We start from the raw sequence: 17,010 nt of genomic DNA on the forward strand, positions 1-17,010 counted from the left end.
ACACACACATACACACACACACACACACACACACACACACTGAGAAATACAGTAATTTAGCTTGAATACAACACACATTGACAATGACAGCAGGAATGTGCAGGTAGCTACGCTGTCACGCACCATCACTTGAGGTGATTGGTAAAAAAGGTGCATCTCTGATTCACAGTTCACATGATGTCTGATTTCAGATTCCTGCCTTATTAAAGGGGAAACCAGCAATTAATTGCTGCTCCTCGACATTTTTTAGTTCATTGTTCTGTCTTTCTCCTCCCTCCCTGCTATCTGTGGTCTCTGCTCAGACTTGTTCCTTATCACCATTTTCCATTACTTCCCTCTTGCAGGTTCACTGGTTGAGGAAAAAAAGTTTGCTGAATCCCAACAAGGTTTTAGATGAGCGCCAGACCCTGTCATTTCCTGGGAAGAGGACTCATGCCATCGTACCGGGCCTTAAACCTTTCTCTGAGTACAGACTCACTGTCAGTATTTTCAACAAGAAGGGCAATGGGCCCCACAGTGACCCGGTAACCTTCAGCACTCCAGAGGGAGGTGAGGTGACGCAAACATACAACATGCAAATGATTGTGCTAAATACACAAAAATTATACACTCAAGCTTGCAGAACAATACATTAATGACATTTAAAGTGACTCGGGCAACAAGGCATTTTAACAAAAGTTACTTTACCTGGAGATTTGAACTTTACTTTGCAGCCTACCTTTGTACCCACAAGTAGGATTTGTGGCATCCCAACTAGGTTGAAAATCAATCATGGTCCCCCACCACCACACCAGTGTGATGCGGACACATGAAAACCTTCAGTGACACTTTTGGAATGGAATTTTCAGTGAAGTAGGAGACATTGTGTCCAGTAGTTAAACTCTAGAAATGAAAACAATTTTCATATTCAGATATTCTGGAATTTTCAATAAGGCAGAAAGAGTATTTAAAAATGTATTTTAAAAAGTTCACCAGGTAATTGCACTTTTAATATATATATATAAAACATATAGACACAAATTATAATTAAAGTATTTTGCATATGTTTCAAAGGATGTCTGAAATAAGTTATAGCTACAATATAATGCTATCTTTAAGACCAGGAGATAAAGAAGACGTTATCAAAGGTAGTTTTTCATGAAAATATTTGATACTAAAGGTTGCTCAATGTTACAGCCTTGTGAAATGACAAAGCTGCTTAGAACAGGCAAACTGTCAAATGCTACATGATGTGTGTTTTGTATCTGTTCAACAAAAGGGAAAAGAAAGCTTAAAGCACAGACGAAATATCTAGAATGAGAATATACTTGACATGAGAGAGAAGAGAACATGACATTTTTTAACACTACAACAAACCGGCACTTTGATTTAATCTTTAACCACTTCCAAATAAATAACAAGCTGCAAGAGAAACATGTCTGTACAGTAGGAGCATTAACATTACTGCCATTTTCATAGTTCCTGCGCAATTGCCCATCCTGACTGCCTCCAACGCCCAAAAGGACTCCATTTTGCTGGTATGGGGCCCACCGCTGGAGGTGAATGGCATCCTCACTGGTTATCTCCTGCAGTACCACCGCAGTATGTATACACACACACACACACACACACACACACACACACACACACACACACACACACACACACACACACACACACACACACAATGTTGTTTGGCTAATTACTCACTGACTTAAACAATGAAGACCTTTGGCCCTATGTGAGGTTTTCATTAATAGAATTCTCATTGCTGTAACACATGCTTTGTCTGTTGTGTGAGGCGCTGCGGGCGAAGTGTGGCTGCAGTGTGTGTAGGTGAGATAAGATCAGGTCGGAGGGGAAGAAGTGTAGAGTGGGTGGATCTGAAGAGATATGAGTGTTTATCTTTGAGTCTACAGGTTGAAAACCTGAAAACTTACTACACACACACAATCATCATCTATTCTCCTCTCCTCTCCTCTCCTCTGTTATAATACAAAACACTAGGTTGCACTGTTTAACACTGAACGCTCAACTGCCCGATTGTGTAGGCCTCTTCACATTGTGGTTTGACAGTTTTCCTCAGTGTTTCTTATCTTGTATCCTCCTGGACTGCAGGATCATTTAAGTCAGTGCTGTTTGTACCCTATGTCAAATTTCTTTGGTATTTATCACTCAGAAGTATTTTATCTTGCAACAAAACAACAACCCACCTTTATGCTGGATAACATTTAGGATGAACAACAGAGTGAGGGGCTTTCTTTACGCTCTCTCTGTTTTCAAAGCCTACACTCTTGTTGGCTGACATTTCTGAAATCTTTTGTGTAAAATGTGAAGGCAGAACCAGCCCTTTGCCGCCTGCACCTGCACCCACGGAGTCTGGCCAGCTTTTCAATACACTCTGTCCCCCTCTGCTTTCTGCTTTTCCCATATCAGATGTCAGACTTAACACATATATTCCCACACAATGCAGTCTGTGTTTTGTTTTGTTGTTGAATTGAATTACCATGTAACTCTAGCATATTTTCAATTTATTTTCCTGTTAATTCTATGATTCCACTTTATATGTCATATTACAGTATTTGCACAGTCTGCACTTGCAGTTGAGTTATGAATGTGCTGTGTAATTAGTCAATGACTATTTTTGATGGTGTTCACAAACACATGACATTTTACAATTTTCTGTGCTGCAAACAAACATCAACTTTCCGAAGTGGCACCCTAGGCTTTGCACACATTCAGTTCTCACCTGCATTTCAGGATTGGCACATTAATGACATCAACGTAGGAGGTTTCAGGAAAAATGTGTTGCTTTCTTCAGTCTGCACACACTGTACTTTGATCTATAATGCAAGTTTGGTGATACAGTATGCTGCTTGTGATTGCTACTCCTCTGGTTTCCTTTTTACTGCTTCTGCCTTATGTTTAATTTTTTTTTCTTTTGTCTCTCTGTATGCCTACTGTTTTTTCCACCTATACTGTAATATTTTCTTCCTTTTACACCAATGTTTTTTCTGCTTCTCCTTGATCATATCTCCTGTATTTCTTCTTCTCTCTCTCCTCCTGCTCTTCTCACCCTTGCCACTCTTCCCCCCCCAGGTTCTCTTGAGCTCTTTATCTCCTCCTTTCATCTCTCCTACCCCTTTCTTCATAATGTATTCCTCTTCAGCTCACCTGTCACAACACGTATCTGCTACATTCACTTTCTCCATGAGCTAGCATGACATCTCTCCATCTTCCCCCCTCCCTCAACCATTAACCATCATTATAGTTGTGTTCCATTAACATACAACGTGAACCAGCGATGACGTTTTCTGCGTGTATCCGGCTCAGGCTCTCTCATGCCTCGTAAACTGACCTGACATCTTTCTCCTTCCTCTATAGTTAATGAGACCACACTGGAGGTGGTTGATTCCCAGGAGAAGAACATCACTGAGGCTGACACCACCCAGTGGCAGCTCCAGGGCTTAGAGGAGGGCAGCCTCTACCGTTTCCACCTCAGTGCCTGCACTCGAGCAGGTTGTGGACCCGCACTGGCTCAAGAGAGCAGCACCGTTGCTCATGCACGTGAGTGGATGAAATCAGTGTCTCTGTTGTGGTAAGGTGGCTCATAAGATATAATATACATTGGTTTGGGTATGAAAAGCCCCACCACCTTTTGAAACCTACTACTGACATGGTTTTTGCAATGTTTGCAATAATTTATACGAAGCTGAGATATTCATAATAATGATTGATTATACCACAAAAATAACTTTATATAGTTACAGGAAGTACTAATCAGGCTTTTAAAAACCGCTGTATCATGTCTTGTGTTGCTCTGGACGACAGTTTATTAAGTCTGCGAAAATAACCCTGATGACGTCATTAGAGTTACCTGGGTTTGGAATCTTCATTTTGTTTTACATAAAGGCAGTGTTACAAACATGTGCTGTGGAGTTTTTCAAATATTGGATGTTTACAAGGAATGGATGGTCAAATGAAAAGTCTCAATTGAGCTGCATTGTGAGAATTGTAGGACCATTGTTTTTGGATCCCGTGCCACATTGAATAAAATAGGATTCATTTTTTCATCTGATGTAAAGAATTGTTTTTTTGGATTAGTTCTCTGTTACATAATCCCGCCTCATTAGATTAATTTCACTTGATAAAACAGTTTTCTTGAAATGATATTATAAATAATAATAATAATAATAATTTCAATTGCGCCCTTAATGCAAAAAAGGCTCAAAAGTGCTTCACAATCATGAGACAAAGAGAATAGAAACAAGGAAATGGTTGAGCAAAAACAAACACAAAGTACCATCACTATTGTCACAAGGGAATAAGCACAGCATAACATCAGGATTAGTAAAAGAGTAGGGAACTAACTGAAAGAACTATATTATCTATGAAGTTGTTTCTTTACAATGCTCAGATTGCTTCCCTCACAGTTAGCATATAAAAAGTTGCATCTCCAGTTTTCATGTGACGGTAGCTGTGAACATCTAACAAACCTGCAGCGGAGGATTCAAGTGAACCTGAAGTTGCATAAAACAGGGATTCTGCAGTTTAGGCTGGTACTGAGCCATTTAAATCTTTATATAAAAACTAGAGGACTTTCTTTTTCACATTTTCTAAAAGATACCGGGAGTCAGTGTAGCCCATCTATAACTGCAGTGCTGTGCTTCTTCTTTATAGTTTTGTTTTTAAGTCTAACAGCAGAATTGTGAATATTTTTTATCCTCTATATACCCTTTTAAAGAAGACCAGTGAAAGGTAGCAATATTCTGCTTGAGATTAATGCAGGAGTTTCTGTATCCTGGCAATATTTCTCACAATGTCGGAGATTTTGGCTTATACATAAACTTGATTAGGTGAAAGAATGCTATTTCGGCCACCCTGCTGACGTGCGATTTAAAGCTTTGTTTGTATTTAAAGAAACAGGTTTAAAGAATGACTTCTGCTTCAGTCTGGGGAACCAGAGATTCTTGGAAAGTGCATCATTTTAGCATTGAGGCCTAATAGTAGTTTTTTGAGCTATACTTTGTTATCTAGTTTTAGTTTGTGGATGTGAGTGAGATAAAGGCATTTTGTCCATTTGGCTTTACTGAAATGTATGACCATGTGTTATCTGCAAATCACCTAAAGGAGGCAGTAACCGTGAGAAGCATGTGATCAAAGCAGCTTCCCGGTGCTACAACAAAAGAAGTGTTTCTTCCAAATAGCTGTCAAGATGTAAAAAAAATCTCCCAGTGGTGTATGCACAAAACAAATTTAAAACAACATCAGAAAGATATTTTTTATGGTAATTCCAGTGTTGTGCAACTCAACATTTAGATCCATTTTATCTATGTGCTTTGGTTTGTCCTAAAATCTGACTGGGTCTTCTCCAAAATATTGTTTGATTTCAGAAATATGATGATTTAAAGATAACTTGAGGCAGGTTTGTGCCTGTAACTAATTAGGACCTTACTGTTTAGGGTTTTTAGCAAATAAGCAAATACCTCACGTTTTGATGCCAAGTCTGAAAGGTGAATAATACAGGGTGGGACATGTTTTAACAGCGGATCCATCATATAGAGCAATTCTGGGGAACTCCCACTGTTTTCTCTGATTATCTCAGAAAAATAGACTCTCAGTGCATACAGTAGTTATTAGCTCTTAAATGACCATGGACCTCCAGTTCAGCTTTTATGCGTTTCCTGTCGGTGGCTCTACACGATCTCTTTAGTACACAAATAGAATTGATCAATCATGGCGATGTTCTGTCACACAGCCCTTTAATGACCTTGAGTGTTTATCAGGTTGTCGTTCAGGGTGTCATCCATTTCAGTCACAGACTCGGTCTCGCTGAGAGAATTAATGAGCTGATAAGTTCAGAGAACAAAACCTCTGCTTGAGCATCTCTGATCCTATTCTAAACAGTAAAAAGATACACTGTCAGCTTCAAGACACTACATGCCAATCCCTATTTGTTAAAACCTTAATAGATTAAAGTGATTATGTGTAAAATGTGATTACAGCATCATGTTAATAATTCTAATGGCTTTTCTTCTTCTTTTAATTTTGTAGAAGGATAAGTAAATCTTGATCCAAATTGGTGCAGTCTGCTGTATGTCTTGCTGTCAGCAAATGCATTCTACCACTAGGGGATGTAAAAGCCAACAATGTTCAAATTCTACACACATTGTAACGTGAATTTGTGTCTTTAAATCAAAGCAATGCAGATTCTGTCTGTTTTGGTTTTGTTAACACTTAATTCAGACAACCTGGCTAATACATTGAAAACATTACCTAACACCATTAAGTTTAGCTGTTTTTGGCAGGTGTTTATTTCAGCCCTCACTATAAACGGTGAACATTTGTGCTAGATTTTCCCAACAGTTCAAAGTTCTTGGATAACTTCACCATACTTGGCAAGCAATAAAATATGAATGCATGAGACAAATATCTTTCCATTATCTCTAAATGTTTTAATAAAAATTATTCATTCATCTCTGGTTTTATATTTCCTTTGAGAGGCTCTGCATCTTGTGGATGTACAGCCTGAGAGACATTAGATGCATTGTTTGTAAATGTGGCTGAGGCTCGGTGGGGAGATTAAATGGTTCTGTTTCAGAACGCTATCCTCAGGGCACGCTAGTCACAATGCAGCAGAGCAGATTTATGGATGCCAATTACACGGAGCAGGGGCACAATGATTTAGAGTCCTTGATGGGGAGTGATGGAGTGACACTGTAAAAAAATGAATGCATGTGAGTAAGTGAGCCCAGTCTATGAAGTGCTTCTTTTAGATTTCACCTTTGTGACTGAATAAGCTTTTAATGCTTATCGCCATTTACAACAGTAGCTTCAACGTTGTGTGGACAAAAAGAGTGACACACCAGAACAAAAAACAGCCATAGAGGTATCAGCAGATGTGTGTCCTTGTGTCTATGTTTGAAAGGCTTGTAATGAAAAGAGAGTAGCTGAAGTGAGAGACGGGAATAAAAAACACAGAAGGATGGTGTGAAGCATCTGTGAGAAAGCAGGGAAAACTGATAGAGAGCAGCAAATAGCCATAACAGAAGAGGGTGGCAGACAGAGAACAAATATCTATTTTTCTCCATCAGTTCTCATGAGATAAAGCAAAAGAGATAAAGTGGACTGCAAACATGACAAAAAGCACAGAGGAGCATATACCTCTTAAGTCACACAAAAATAACAAGCTCCTCCAGAGATTAAATTATTTGCTTCCTGGCGCAGCATTTGAACACCCCAGTTTTTATCGCTGACATAGCCTACATGTATGGCTTAAACTTAATGTTAGTTTAGTTAGAAACATAATAATCTAGAGCTGATAGATCTTCACTGTAGACAGTTCAGGATTCAGCAAACAGAGCAGAATAGTCTGTCAATGTACAGCAGTGTGGATATACCAAATCAGTTTCATAAGACTCAAACATTGTGAAAACAAAAAAGAAATCTATGTGACAAATAACAATAACCCAAAATCAACAGTTATTTAAAAACCACTTGTCTTCATGTGTTAAAGTGCATGTGAATATTATACACGGCACATGTTAGAATTGTATTATACTGTTTGGCAGTCGGTATTCAAGAAATCAATTTATAGCTGCTATAATCAATATTTATGGAATAACAATAAAATAAACAAATACTGGGACAATATAAAAATGGATCATTATCACCTCAATCTGCAGCTCCATTCCTCTCTGTGGAGCTTCATAGCAAGTTTCAGCTCTTCATTGTCTGGCCTGCAACTTTACTGTTGTATATCACTCTCACCCCTCTCATGCTTTTCCATCCAAAGCAAGGAGCTGTTTTTCAGTGAAAAAGTTCTCAGAACACTCTCTATACTATCTGCTCAGCCCGAAATGGCAAATAGACCCAGTAGCTGACCCCAGGTGGTAAAACAAAACCCAGTTACAGCAGGTTTAAGAAATTATATGTTGGTGGATATCAGATCCAATCAGATTTCAGAACTTGACAATTACAAATTTGGAATTTTGGTCAACAAAATGCTAAATCAAAAAAAAAGCTCCCCCAAACCCCCAATATATTCCTGGATTATTATTATTTTTTTTCACATTTTGAGTCGCTTCCTAACGTTTTTGTACATTACATTGTTGGGTATTTTTGTCTACGAACATGACAACCAATCAACTGACATCAATATAGTGTACTGCATTTGCCATGAAATACACTACATACTCAATTCCTGCTTAGAATTAGTAAGCCCATTCATTTGCGAAGACAATCTGTTGTCTCCATAGTTCCCTCTGGTGGTGCAGTCACCAAATCCAAAATACCACAAACAAACAGATCACTCATGCAGACATTGTGTGGTTGGACTTGTGAGGATGCACCGCCCCCGTGTGTGTGTGTGTGTGTGTGTGTGTGTGTGTGTGTGTGTGTGTGTGCCAGGTCTATAAACCTTAAAGCTGGCTTTCCATATATCTGTAATCTTCTGCTGTATTTCATTTTCTTTTTATTCCTCTGAAGATTTGTCCCCGACTCCAGCTGAGGCCCCTATTCAGAGCAGTATGTATCACTGCCTGCTGCAGCTGCTGTAGCTCGCTAACTTAGAAATAGTGGTAGAGATAGACATTGTTGTAGGTGTGTTTCTGTATCTGGCTGTAGCATCAGAAAGGTTTGTCCTTTATACATGTAGTTGTACAGAGCTGTCATGATGTGTCAATTGCAATTAAAATTTGCAATTCAGATTAGTCATGTAGACCCGAACCCTTGTGCAGTTACGCTGTGTTTACTATCAGTTGCACTGTTCTTGCGCAGTTACTTTCATTTATCAAGTTTTCCCAGTTGCTCTAACAATCCTGCATTCATGTAGTCTATAGAGCTGGCTTTTTGCACAATCTAAAGTATTAGACCCGACAGCATTGCAACAGGAATATAACATCTGAGGCTTCTCTTTCATTTCAGGCTTCAACTGCTCTCTCTCTTTTCCCAGCTCTATTGCAGGAAATTCTACTCATCCTTATTTAGGTATATAGCTCAAACTCACACATGTACATCAAATTATATCACTGTGATCTCATCTTGAAGTACCTTCAACTTTAAGCTAACAATGGGATTGGAGACATGGAGCCGTTTCATTATTTTCTGATATTCGCTCATGGTGGGGGAGGCGTCAGGAAATGCCTGCTTTGCTTAAGAGAGAGTGAAGACTAGATGTCACTCCCGCCCACAATCTCTATATCTACCCTTTATGAGCCAAAATCCAGCTCCGCTCAATTAAGTCTGGGGCCCAGCATTCCCTTTTGAACTGTCATCTTGAAGGGTTTCTGCTAGCAGCACTGTTCTCAAACTGCAGGGGAACCTATTTGCCTCTGCTAATCCTCTTTTCTTGCCTTCTTTCTCCTTTTCTCTGTGCCTCTGTGTTTTCCTCTCCTCCTTATTTTCCTCTTATTTCTTCTCTCCTTGACAGTTCCAGCCCTGTTGAACATAAGCTCTTATGTAAGTGACACCTTTGCCAAAATCAGCTGGACTGCCAGAGAAGAGCAGCAGGACTCTGAGCTTTATGTGGCTTATATGAATAACCGTAAGCTACTTTTCCTGTCCCTGTCTTGCTAAACATTAGATAGGAATTTTAGTTTGCATCATCTGTACTGTATGTACAACTGAGAAGCTTTTATGTAAACAACTAAAATTATGACATTAAATTAAACATGGCTACTTCCATCATTTCCCATGACTGCTTCAAAATGTATGCAATGTATTTAAAGTTTTAATTTGTACAACAAATACATTTCATAACATAAGAACTATTTATTAATTGGCAATAGCTCATCCTATCTTCTTTTTCGATTGCATGAATGCTAAAACAGACTTGCTGCTTGTGCACTCCTTGTGCTTGGCTGTGTAGGTGATGGTAACTGGCGGATTTCAGAGGCTGTAAACACTTCTCAAAGTTTCCACGTAATTGATGGGCTCAAACCTGGGACGGTGTACACCGTGCGCCTCATGGCCAAGAGGCTGCTCGATAACGCTAGCATTTTTGAAGACGTTATCAAGACTCAAGTCAAAGGTGAGAGAAGAGAAAGGCAGCCCTGTCAATAGAGTTTAGTGATTTGAGCTCTGACCTGCCATAACAAGACAAGCATATTGTTGAAAAATTGATATTGACTGTGTTAAGTGTGAGTTTCTTTTCTTTTCTTGTATCATTTGTTTTTTTTCTATCTAATATTCTTTCAGAATGGATAAGAGCGTTTTGGGTGAAGGTAATGGGAGTCAAATGCAATGTGAGAACATCTTCTCAAACTAGGATCCATCATGTTTTTCTGTTTCCAGTCAAAGATGAAGTTGTATGAGAAGTGCTTGAGGGGACTATCATAATCAAATAGACCAACGTGTGAAGTAGCGTGTGTCTTTTTGCTGATTTTGTTCGCAGGCGCAGCAGGTCAGCGGAGCGACTTTTCAACCCAGGGCTGGTTCATTGGGACCATGTGTGCTGTGGCGCTCCTCACCCTTGTCACGCTCACGACCTGCTTTGTGCGGAGAAACAAAGGTGGCAAGTATGCAGGTACGCCGCCGCCGACCCAGCGACAAGAAATGTTCTCCATGGAAAAAGGTCAGTCAGTCTTTGACCAGGATTGGGTCCCCTTGTCGTCTAACCAAAATTCAAATCTTGATATGTATACATGTAGCCAATATCAGTCTGACTTGGTTATAAGCAATTTAATTATCTCTAAAATCTTTAAACATCACCAGTTTTACAGGACGACACTTTGATTTGACGTTTTTTGAAATAATTTTGGTTGACTTCCTAAAAGAATGAAAATGTCCAATGGGCCTCAACCCTGACCACCCCCCAACACCACATCAAGCCTGTTTGGAAATGCATTATGCATGCATGTTGGGCAATGATGCATGCTAACCCCACCAGGCCCCCTATTAAATAACCCCAAATTAACTGTCCATAAGACACATGCAGCTACCGTAGGCTTACTGCATTGTCAAAAACATTGCTTGACCCTGTTAGTTTTGCCCTCACCTCTGATTACATATCTGGTCAAGCAGATGAGTGGGAACCAACTGGCTTTGTTCAACACCTCCCCACCCCTCACCTGTGCAGACCTTCCCCTGCACCTTTGTGCTGTCTTGTATCAGAGCCAAATTCATTCTCACATTGGTACCTACCTGTGATGTGTCTCCTCACTCAGTTTCTCTCCTCTCAACCTGCTTTCTTGTCTTCTCCCCACCACTCCACCTCTTTGCCTGCAGTAGCTTTTGACATGAAGCACTGAATATTTCATCAGCTTCTTTGGATTCCCTCCTTTGCTCAGACAACTCTTCTCATGGAACCCTTCTTTTGTCTCTCTTGAAAGCAACTGGTATTTTTTAAGGCATATTTACACAAAGAGCTGCTGTGTAGCACTTTGGGCAGACAGAAGAGATGCTTTCAGTGTAGAGACTTGATAGAATGTTTACACATTCATATTTACTAGTTCTCAAAAGCTTTTCAGTTCTTACTTTTTAATGTCAACTCTTATATACACAAGTAATATTTCAAATCATGTACTCCTGTACATCTATGCATTAATGTTGAGTTTGCAATTGATCTTGTTTCCCAGAATTGTCTGACAAAAATTACTGAGGTTGATTAAAACTAACAGAGGCGGAAGCTGAAGTTTTTTCCCTTTGGAAGTGTTAAAGACACAATCCTGCCACACACAATATGTAATTACATCCGTGAATGAAAGTGGTAAAGTAAAAGTGAAACATTGGTGCTAAAATGTCTGTCCTGCTCCCCCTGCAGTGAAAGAGAAGGAGGACCTCCACCCTGATGTAGAGTCACAAGGGATGAATGATGACACCTTCTGTGAATACAGGTGAGCTGTGCTCCTGCTTTGCAGAGGAGAGCTGCAGTGCCAAAGTGTGCATAGGAAATTTCCCTTTTTTTAATCTCTTTGAAATGCATTGTGTTGGAGCAATATTAATCTAACAACCATATGTTAAATATATTCTGACTGAGAAACTCATTTGTCATGTGCCACAATAATGTTTTTCTCTCCCATCCCAAAAGCAAACCATGCATTCATGGGCTTTACCAGGATCAGCCTAGAAGCCATTGTTCTCATCACTTATTGGGCTAGGTAATCACACGGTGTTGTTAGGAGTAGTGGGGAATAAAAGCATGTGCTTTGTTCCCTTTTAGTTGGAAATATGTGCTTTTATTTAGTTGTCAGATACAGAGTGTGTGTAAGTCAGCTTTGCTTTTACTTATTTTTTGTGTTACTGTGTGTGCGTCTGCTATGGATACAGTACATATACTACATATATGAATGAATGAATATAGGCCCACATGGGCGTACATGACACTACTTACATTTCCTTCAGAGGCAAGAGAAAACAAAAAGAAAGAAAGCCAATACATGGTGCTGTATACACACATTATGTCAGATATAATATAAACTTAACTAATTAAACACACAATGCTTGCATATGTTTATAAAAGTGAAACATTAAAATTAAAGCATAATGAGCACATTTGTGTAGACACACACACACACACACACACACATACTCTCAGGCTTTTGGAAGAAGTCTAAACGATTTTTTTCTGGCTGTTAGTATTTTTTTAGCATTTTAAGATAATGTCTGATGTAAAATGTCTGATGTTTAGGACAGACAGACAGACATAAACATCCATCACAAAACATAGCCGCAAATGTAATTGTCTAGTTCTGTATTATACAATTATAATATAATATAATTATAATTATACAACCCCCACTAAAACTTTAGTGCGCAACTTTTTTTATAATAATGAATGTCTGTTACATTCAAGCCATTGCCAAAGGAGTTGAAACAAAGCTAATTAAGACTATCCGCCCTAACCTTTTTGTATTTCTCAGTATGGCTATGTTCAGAAATTGGTGTTGTTCGGCAATTTTCAAGCACAGAAACGCAAGTGCCTACTGTTTTCTTTTAACTGCATTGAGGAGGGGTGGGGGCGGTGCACAATCACAGAAGGCTTGTGTCATGTAGATGCAACGGCAGAGTTGTTGTCATTATTTAAAATTCCTCATTCCTCACTTTGACTTGTAAGTTACGTTAACTTACAAACTTTGTTGTCCATGTTGTGTTTGCTGGAATGCTGAAGCTCGCACCAAAACAGTAAACTTGTACTTTCAGCAGTTGCATGGGCTTTGCTTGAAGTGAATGGTAGGACTGAGCAAAAAGATTGAAGGAAGTGTGACTGCACTTTGCAATACATTTCTTAGACAACATCTGTAATGCCATTAAACATTTTAAGCTCTTATATCAGCTGCCAACTAAACCTATTAAGGTTATGTTTTAAGCACCTCTAATGTGTCTTACATTCAATGAAATGGGTACAAAGTAAGCATGGCAAATGGGTGGAAAAATGAAGCCTTAAAGCCCGAAGCAGACAGCTGTTGTACTTTATAATAGCTGTTGAATTCCCATTGTTTGCATTGTTATGCTGCTACAGTGACAGTTTAGGGAAACCGGCTGAATCCTATTTTGCTTGACAGCACTGCAGCAACTGTGTGACAATGGCGTGTTTGTTGGTGCACACGCAACCGAAATCCCCTAAAATAGCCTCTTCTGTCCGCTTTGATTCTGCTCGTCATCATATTATTTACAACATGATTACTCACAAATGTGTGGTTGCTGCCAATTGCATTCCTGTGATTCTTGCCAAGACTATAATTCTGTTGAACAGAAAAGAAGCCCTGCAGCCCTGCAGCCTTGTTTATACATTATATAGCTTAAAGATGTGATAAGTATGTTTTTACCGTTCCATACATTAAAATGACTATATTTTTGTGAATGGAGAGGGTGTTGATCGATACCAATGACTCAATGATTGCTGCTGAAGCAGCTTTCAAACACACTTTCTGTGAGGTATAACACTGATGGAAGACCCAGGAAAGCACACAATTCTGCTGTCCGAATTAATCACTTTACTTTTGATTGTAGCTCTGGTACCAAGTTCACATTTAAGCGCATGAGGCAGAAGAAGCTGTACCTATGCTAATATGAGTTTGTAAGCTGATGCAGATGTTTGGCTGCAACCTGCTTAGGATGCCTCTCATGGTTGGTTTCATAAGGCTGTTCTGAATACTGTGCCCGCAAAGTGCCCCTAGCCTTACTATGATGTTGTTTTCCTGGCTTATGAGCAGCATTTAGGGCTATCTTGTGCTCTTTGAATCTCTGAAGGCAATAGACCACCCACTGGTATGTCACGTGTCTGGGGAGCTGACAAGTGGTAATTATGCTTCAAATTATTTCTCTTTGGAGACAGACCTCTGCCGCCTTGCCCCTCTGTCCACTGCAAGAACAGCAGGTATCATAGCTGTTAGCCAACAGTGTGATACAATCAGCTAGTTTATCTATAATTTTATTTTTACCCCTGCTCCTTCTTTTTTTCTCATCTTAGCTCTCATTTTCATTTCCATGTGCAACTAGAGAGATGGCAGCACAGAGGTTTTCCTTTTAGACCCCTTTAAACTAAAATAAATACAACTTCAGGTGCAAAAACGGGGGCCCCCAAACTAAGTCAGCATGGGTCAATGGCAAGACAAATTTAATTACCTTCTGTCTGGCGATGTGCCTCTACCTCTCACCTGTTTGTGAGGCTCAAGGAAAGCCTTTTCACAGCCACAGCTGAGACTGAGCTGGATCCTCACAAAGGTCCTGAATGAGAGCTGGGGCTTAAAAGCCCTCATCTTCATTTTATCACTGTATTCAAAGTCACTGTGGGCGTGCTGCGGCAGCTATGGCATTCCACTGGTCTTAGATAACGGCCACTTATCTTCAGCGCGAGAGTCGTCAGAGAAAGAAGGTTTGATAAGAGTTGAAATGCGGACCATATGTGGCTTGCATGGTAAAGGGACTCATGAAATCGGATAGATAAGATTGGTTATTAAAAATCCCTGTGAAGGAGACACAATTTGTAATCTTAGCTTGAACCATGTCTCTGCTGTGAAATGCTTCTTAGAATGTTAAGCTTGTATTTGACATAGATGTCAACTACAGTACGCCTCAAATGGCACAATAATAAACCAGCCACCTGAGTGTTGTCTCTGAACGCAAACGCTCTGTGTTATGAATACTTGAGAGAGAGAGAGAGAGAGAGAGAGAGAGAGAGAGAGAGATATGTGTTAACAAACATGGATGCTTTGGAGAATTAGAAAAGAGGACAGGGAGGGAAAATATCCTTAGAATTTTGAGGTGACCCTGCATCTTATGGTGAGACACCTGCGAGTTGGCCACTTGCCCAGCCCTTAAATTGGCATCTAATCTGCTCGGCCTCGTGTGTGGGCCCCTCGGGAATACCAGGAATGACAGGCTGTTTGTCTGGGATTGCATATGCTCCACCTCTTCCCCCTTTCTCCCTTTCTCTTTTTTCTCAATCTAAGCCCCCTGTGTCCCCCCACAAACACACACACACACACACACACACACACACACACACACACACACACACACACACACACACACACACACACACACACAAACCTCCCACTTGTCTTCTTTCTCACTGCACTCTGGCAATTTCCATCGCTGGTTCTAAAGAGATTTGAAATTGCCTTTGGTCTTGAAGCCTTGGCAATTAGCAATTAGTGAAGTGATTGTAGCAAGCCCTCCCCGCCTCCCTTGTGCTCCCTTTCCTGCTGTGCAACCGCTGCATCCACCCCTGCCTACCACCCGTAGTGATGTATTGAAACCAAAAGAACTCGCTTTGTGACTGGGAGCGTTTGTGTGTGTTTGTGTGTTTGTGTGTGTGTGTGTGTGTGTGTGTGTGTGTGTGAAGGCTATCATTCAATAGGCTACAGGCTCTGTATGCTGGTGTTCATGTGTGGTTATATGTTATATTATGTATGTGTGCTTGTGTATCAGCCTCTTAGTGCCATGAGCGTTGCTTGTGAACATATGCAGTGCACCACTGACCCTGACCATCTCTCTCTGTTGTTGTTGATGGCAGTGACAGCGAAGAGAAGCCACTGAAGGGCAGTAGCTCGTGTTCCCTGAATGACGCGTTTGGAGACAGCATCAGCAGAGACAGCCTGGTTAACTATGCTGATGGTGGAAGAGAATTCAATGAGGATGGTTCATTTATTGGAGAATATTCCGGACACAAGCACAGAGGTTCTGTTAGTGAGACTAGTGGACCCGGACCAGTCACTGCATAAAAACCCACTTCCAGTTAAAATGGTCTGCTTCAAATTTTTTCAAGATACTTTTTAAAATGTAGCTTCACTGGCATTAAATATAACTTCAATAGCCAAAAATGGGGTAATAAAAATGACTCAAATGTGCAGAAATTTTGCCCAGGGACTCCTTTCTTTGTACATACAGTAAGAGAATGACCTGTATCATTTGAGTTTTTCAAGATTTTATTAATAAAAATAGTTTTTTGTATCTATAAAACATGATCTTAAGCTGTGTATATTGAAAAATGAAAATGTCCAGTACAGTTGTTGTTGTTTTTTTTCACAGTGGTTGAGACACATGCTGTACAAATACATATGCATGTACAGCCTGTGTTCATTCATTTAACACACAGTGGAATCAATATCTACTGTAGTCATTTGCTGTCCATTACTGTCTATTTATGACGATGTTTCTGACTTTTGTTAATAGCATGTTGATGCAAATGTGTGAAAGTTGTTAAGTTTGTTTATTATCAAAATGCTGAAGATACATTTTATACAATTTTACAAAAAATATTTTGGAACTTTTTTATTGCTTTTTTATTGAACATTAACAAAAACCAATAACAACATTAACACAAGAACTAATTTAACTATCAAATTCCTTTGCTGCAATTCGCCCAACCAACCATGCCCCTGGTTAGTTGGGGGAATTACATTAAGGATAAATAAGTTGTTTAGCAAGACGGTTAAAGGGCTAAATTTATTGCTGCATTTCAACTCTGGAGCGGAAATATGAATACATTTATTTAAGCAACTTATCAAAACTCTTAATTGGTGAGCGTTCACTTTAAGGCCCCAGTAATGACGAGGACGTTTTGGAACTAAAGCAGTTTGTCATACT

The 17,010-nt window shown here is 39.7% G+C and overlaps 1 protein-coding gene across 14 annotated transcripts in view; it reads left to right on the forward strand.

The window, feature by feature from the left end:
- LOC116692375 (neural cell adhesion molecule L1-like protein) overlaps window positions 1-16,429 on the forward strand; it is a 58,211-nt gene extending 41,782 nt beyond the window's left edge. For 4 of the 14 annotated variants that reach the window (XM_032520626.1, XM_032520621.1, XM_032520622.1 and 1 more), the window contains 10 exons: window positions 345-549; window positions 1,459-1,581; window positions 3,364-3,546; window positions 8,467-8,505; window positions 8,905-8,967; window positions 9,410-9,523; window positions 9,848-10,009; window positions 10,373-10,552; window positions 11,741-11,813; window positions 15,938-16,429. In XM_032520626.1, the coding sequence (XP_032376517.1) occupies window positions 345-549; window positions 1,459-1,581; window positions 3,364-3,546; window positions 8,467-8,505; window positions 8,905-8,967; window positions 9,410-9,523; window positions 9,848-10,009; window positions 10,373-10,552; window positions 11,741-11,813; window positions 15,938-16,145 (1,350 nt within the window). In that variant the 3' untranslated portion in view covers window positions 16,146-16,429. The other 10 variants (XM_032520623.1, XM_032520635.1, XM_032520624.1 and 7 more) reach the window with 7 other exon arrangements.
- Window positions 16,430-17,010: the final 581 nt, after the last annotated feature.

This window comes from Etheostoma spectabile, chromosome 7 (genome assembly GCF_008692095.1).
Source record: "Etheostoma spectabile isolate EspeVRDwgs_2016 chromosome 7, UIUC_Espe_1.0, whole genome shotgun sequence".
Taxonomy (NCBI): domain Eukaryota; kingdom Metazoa; phylum Chordata; class Actinopteri; order Perciformes; family Percidae; genus Etheostoma; species Etheostoma spectabile.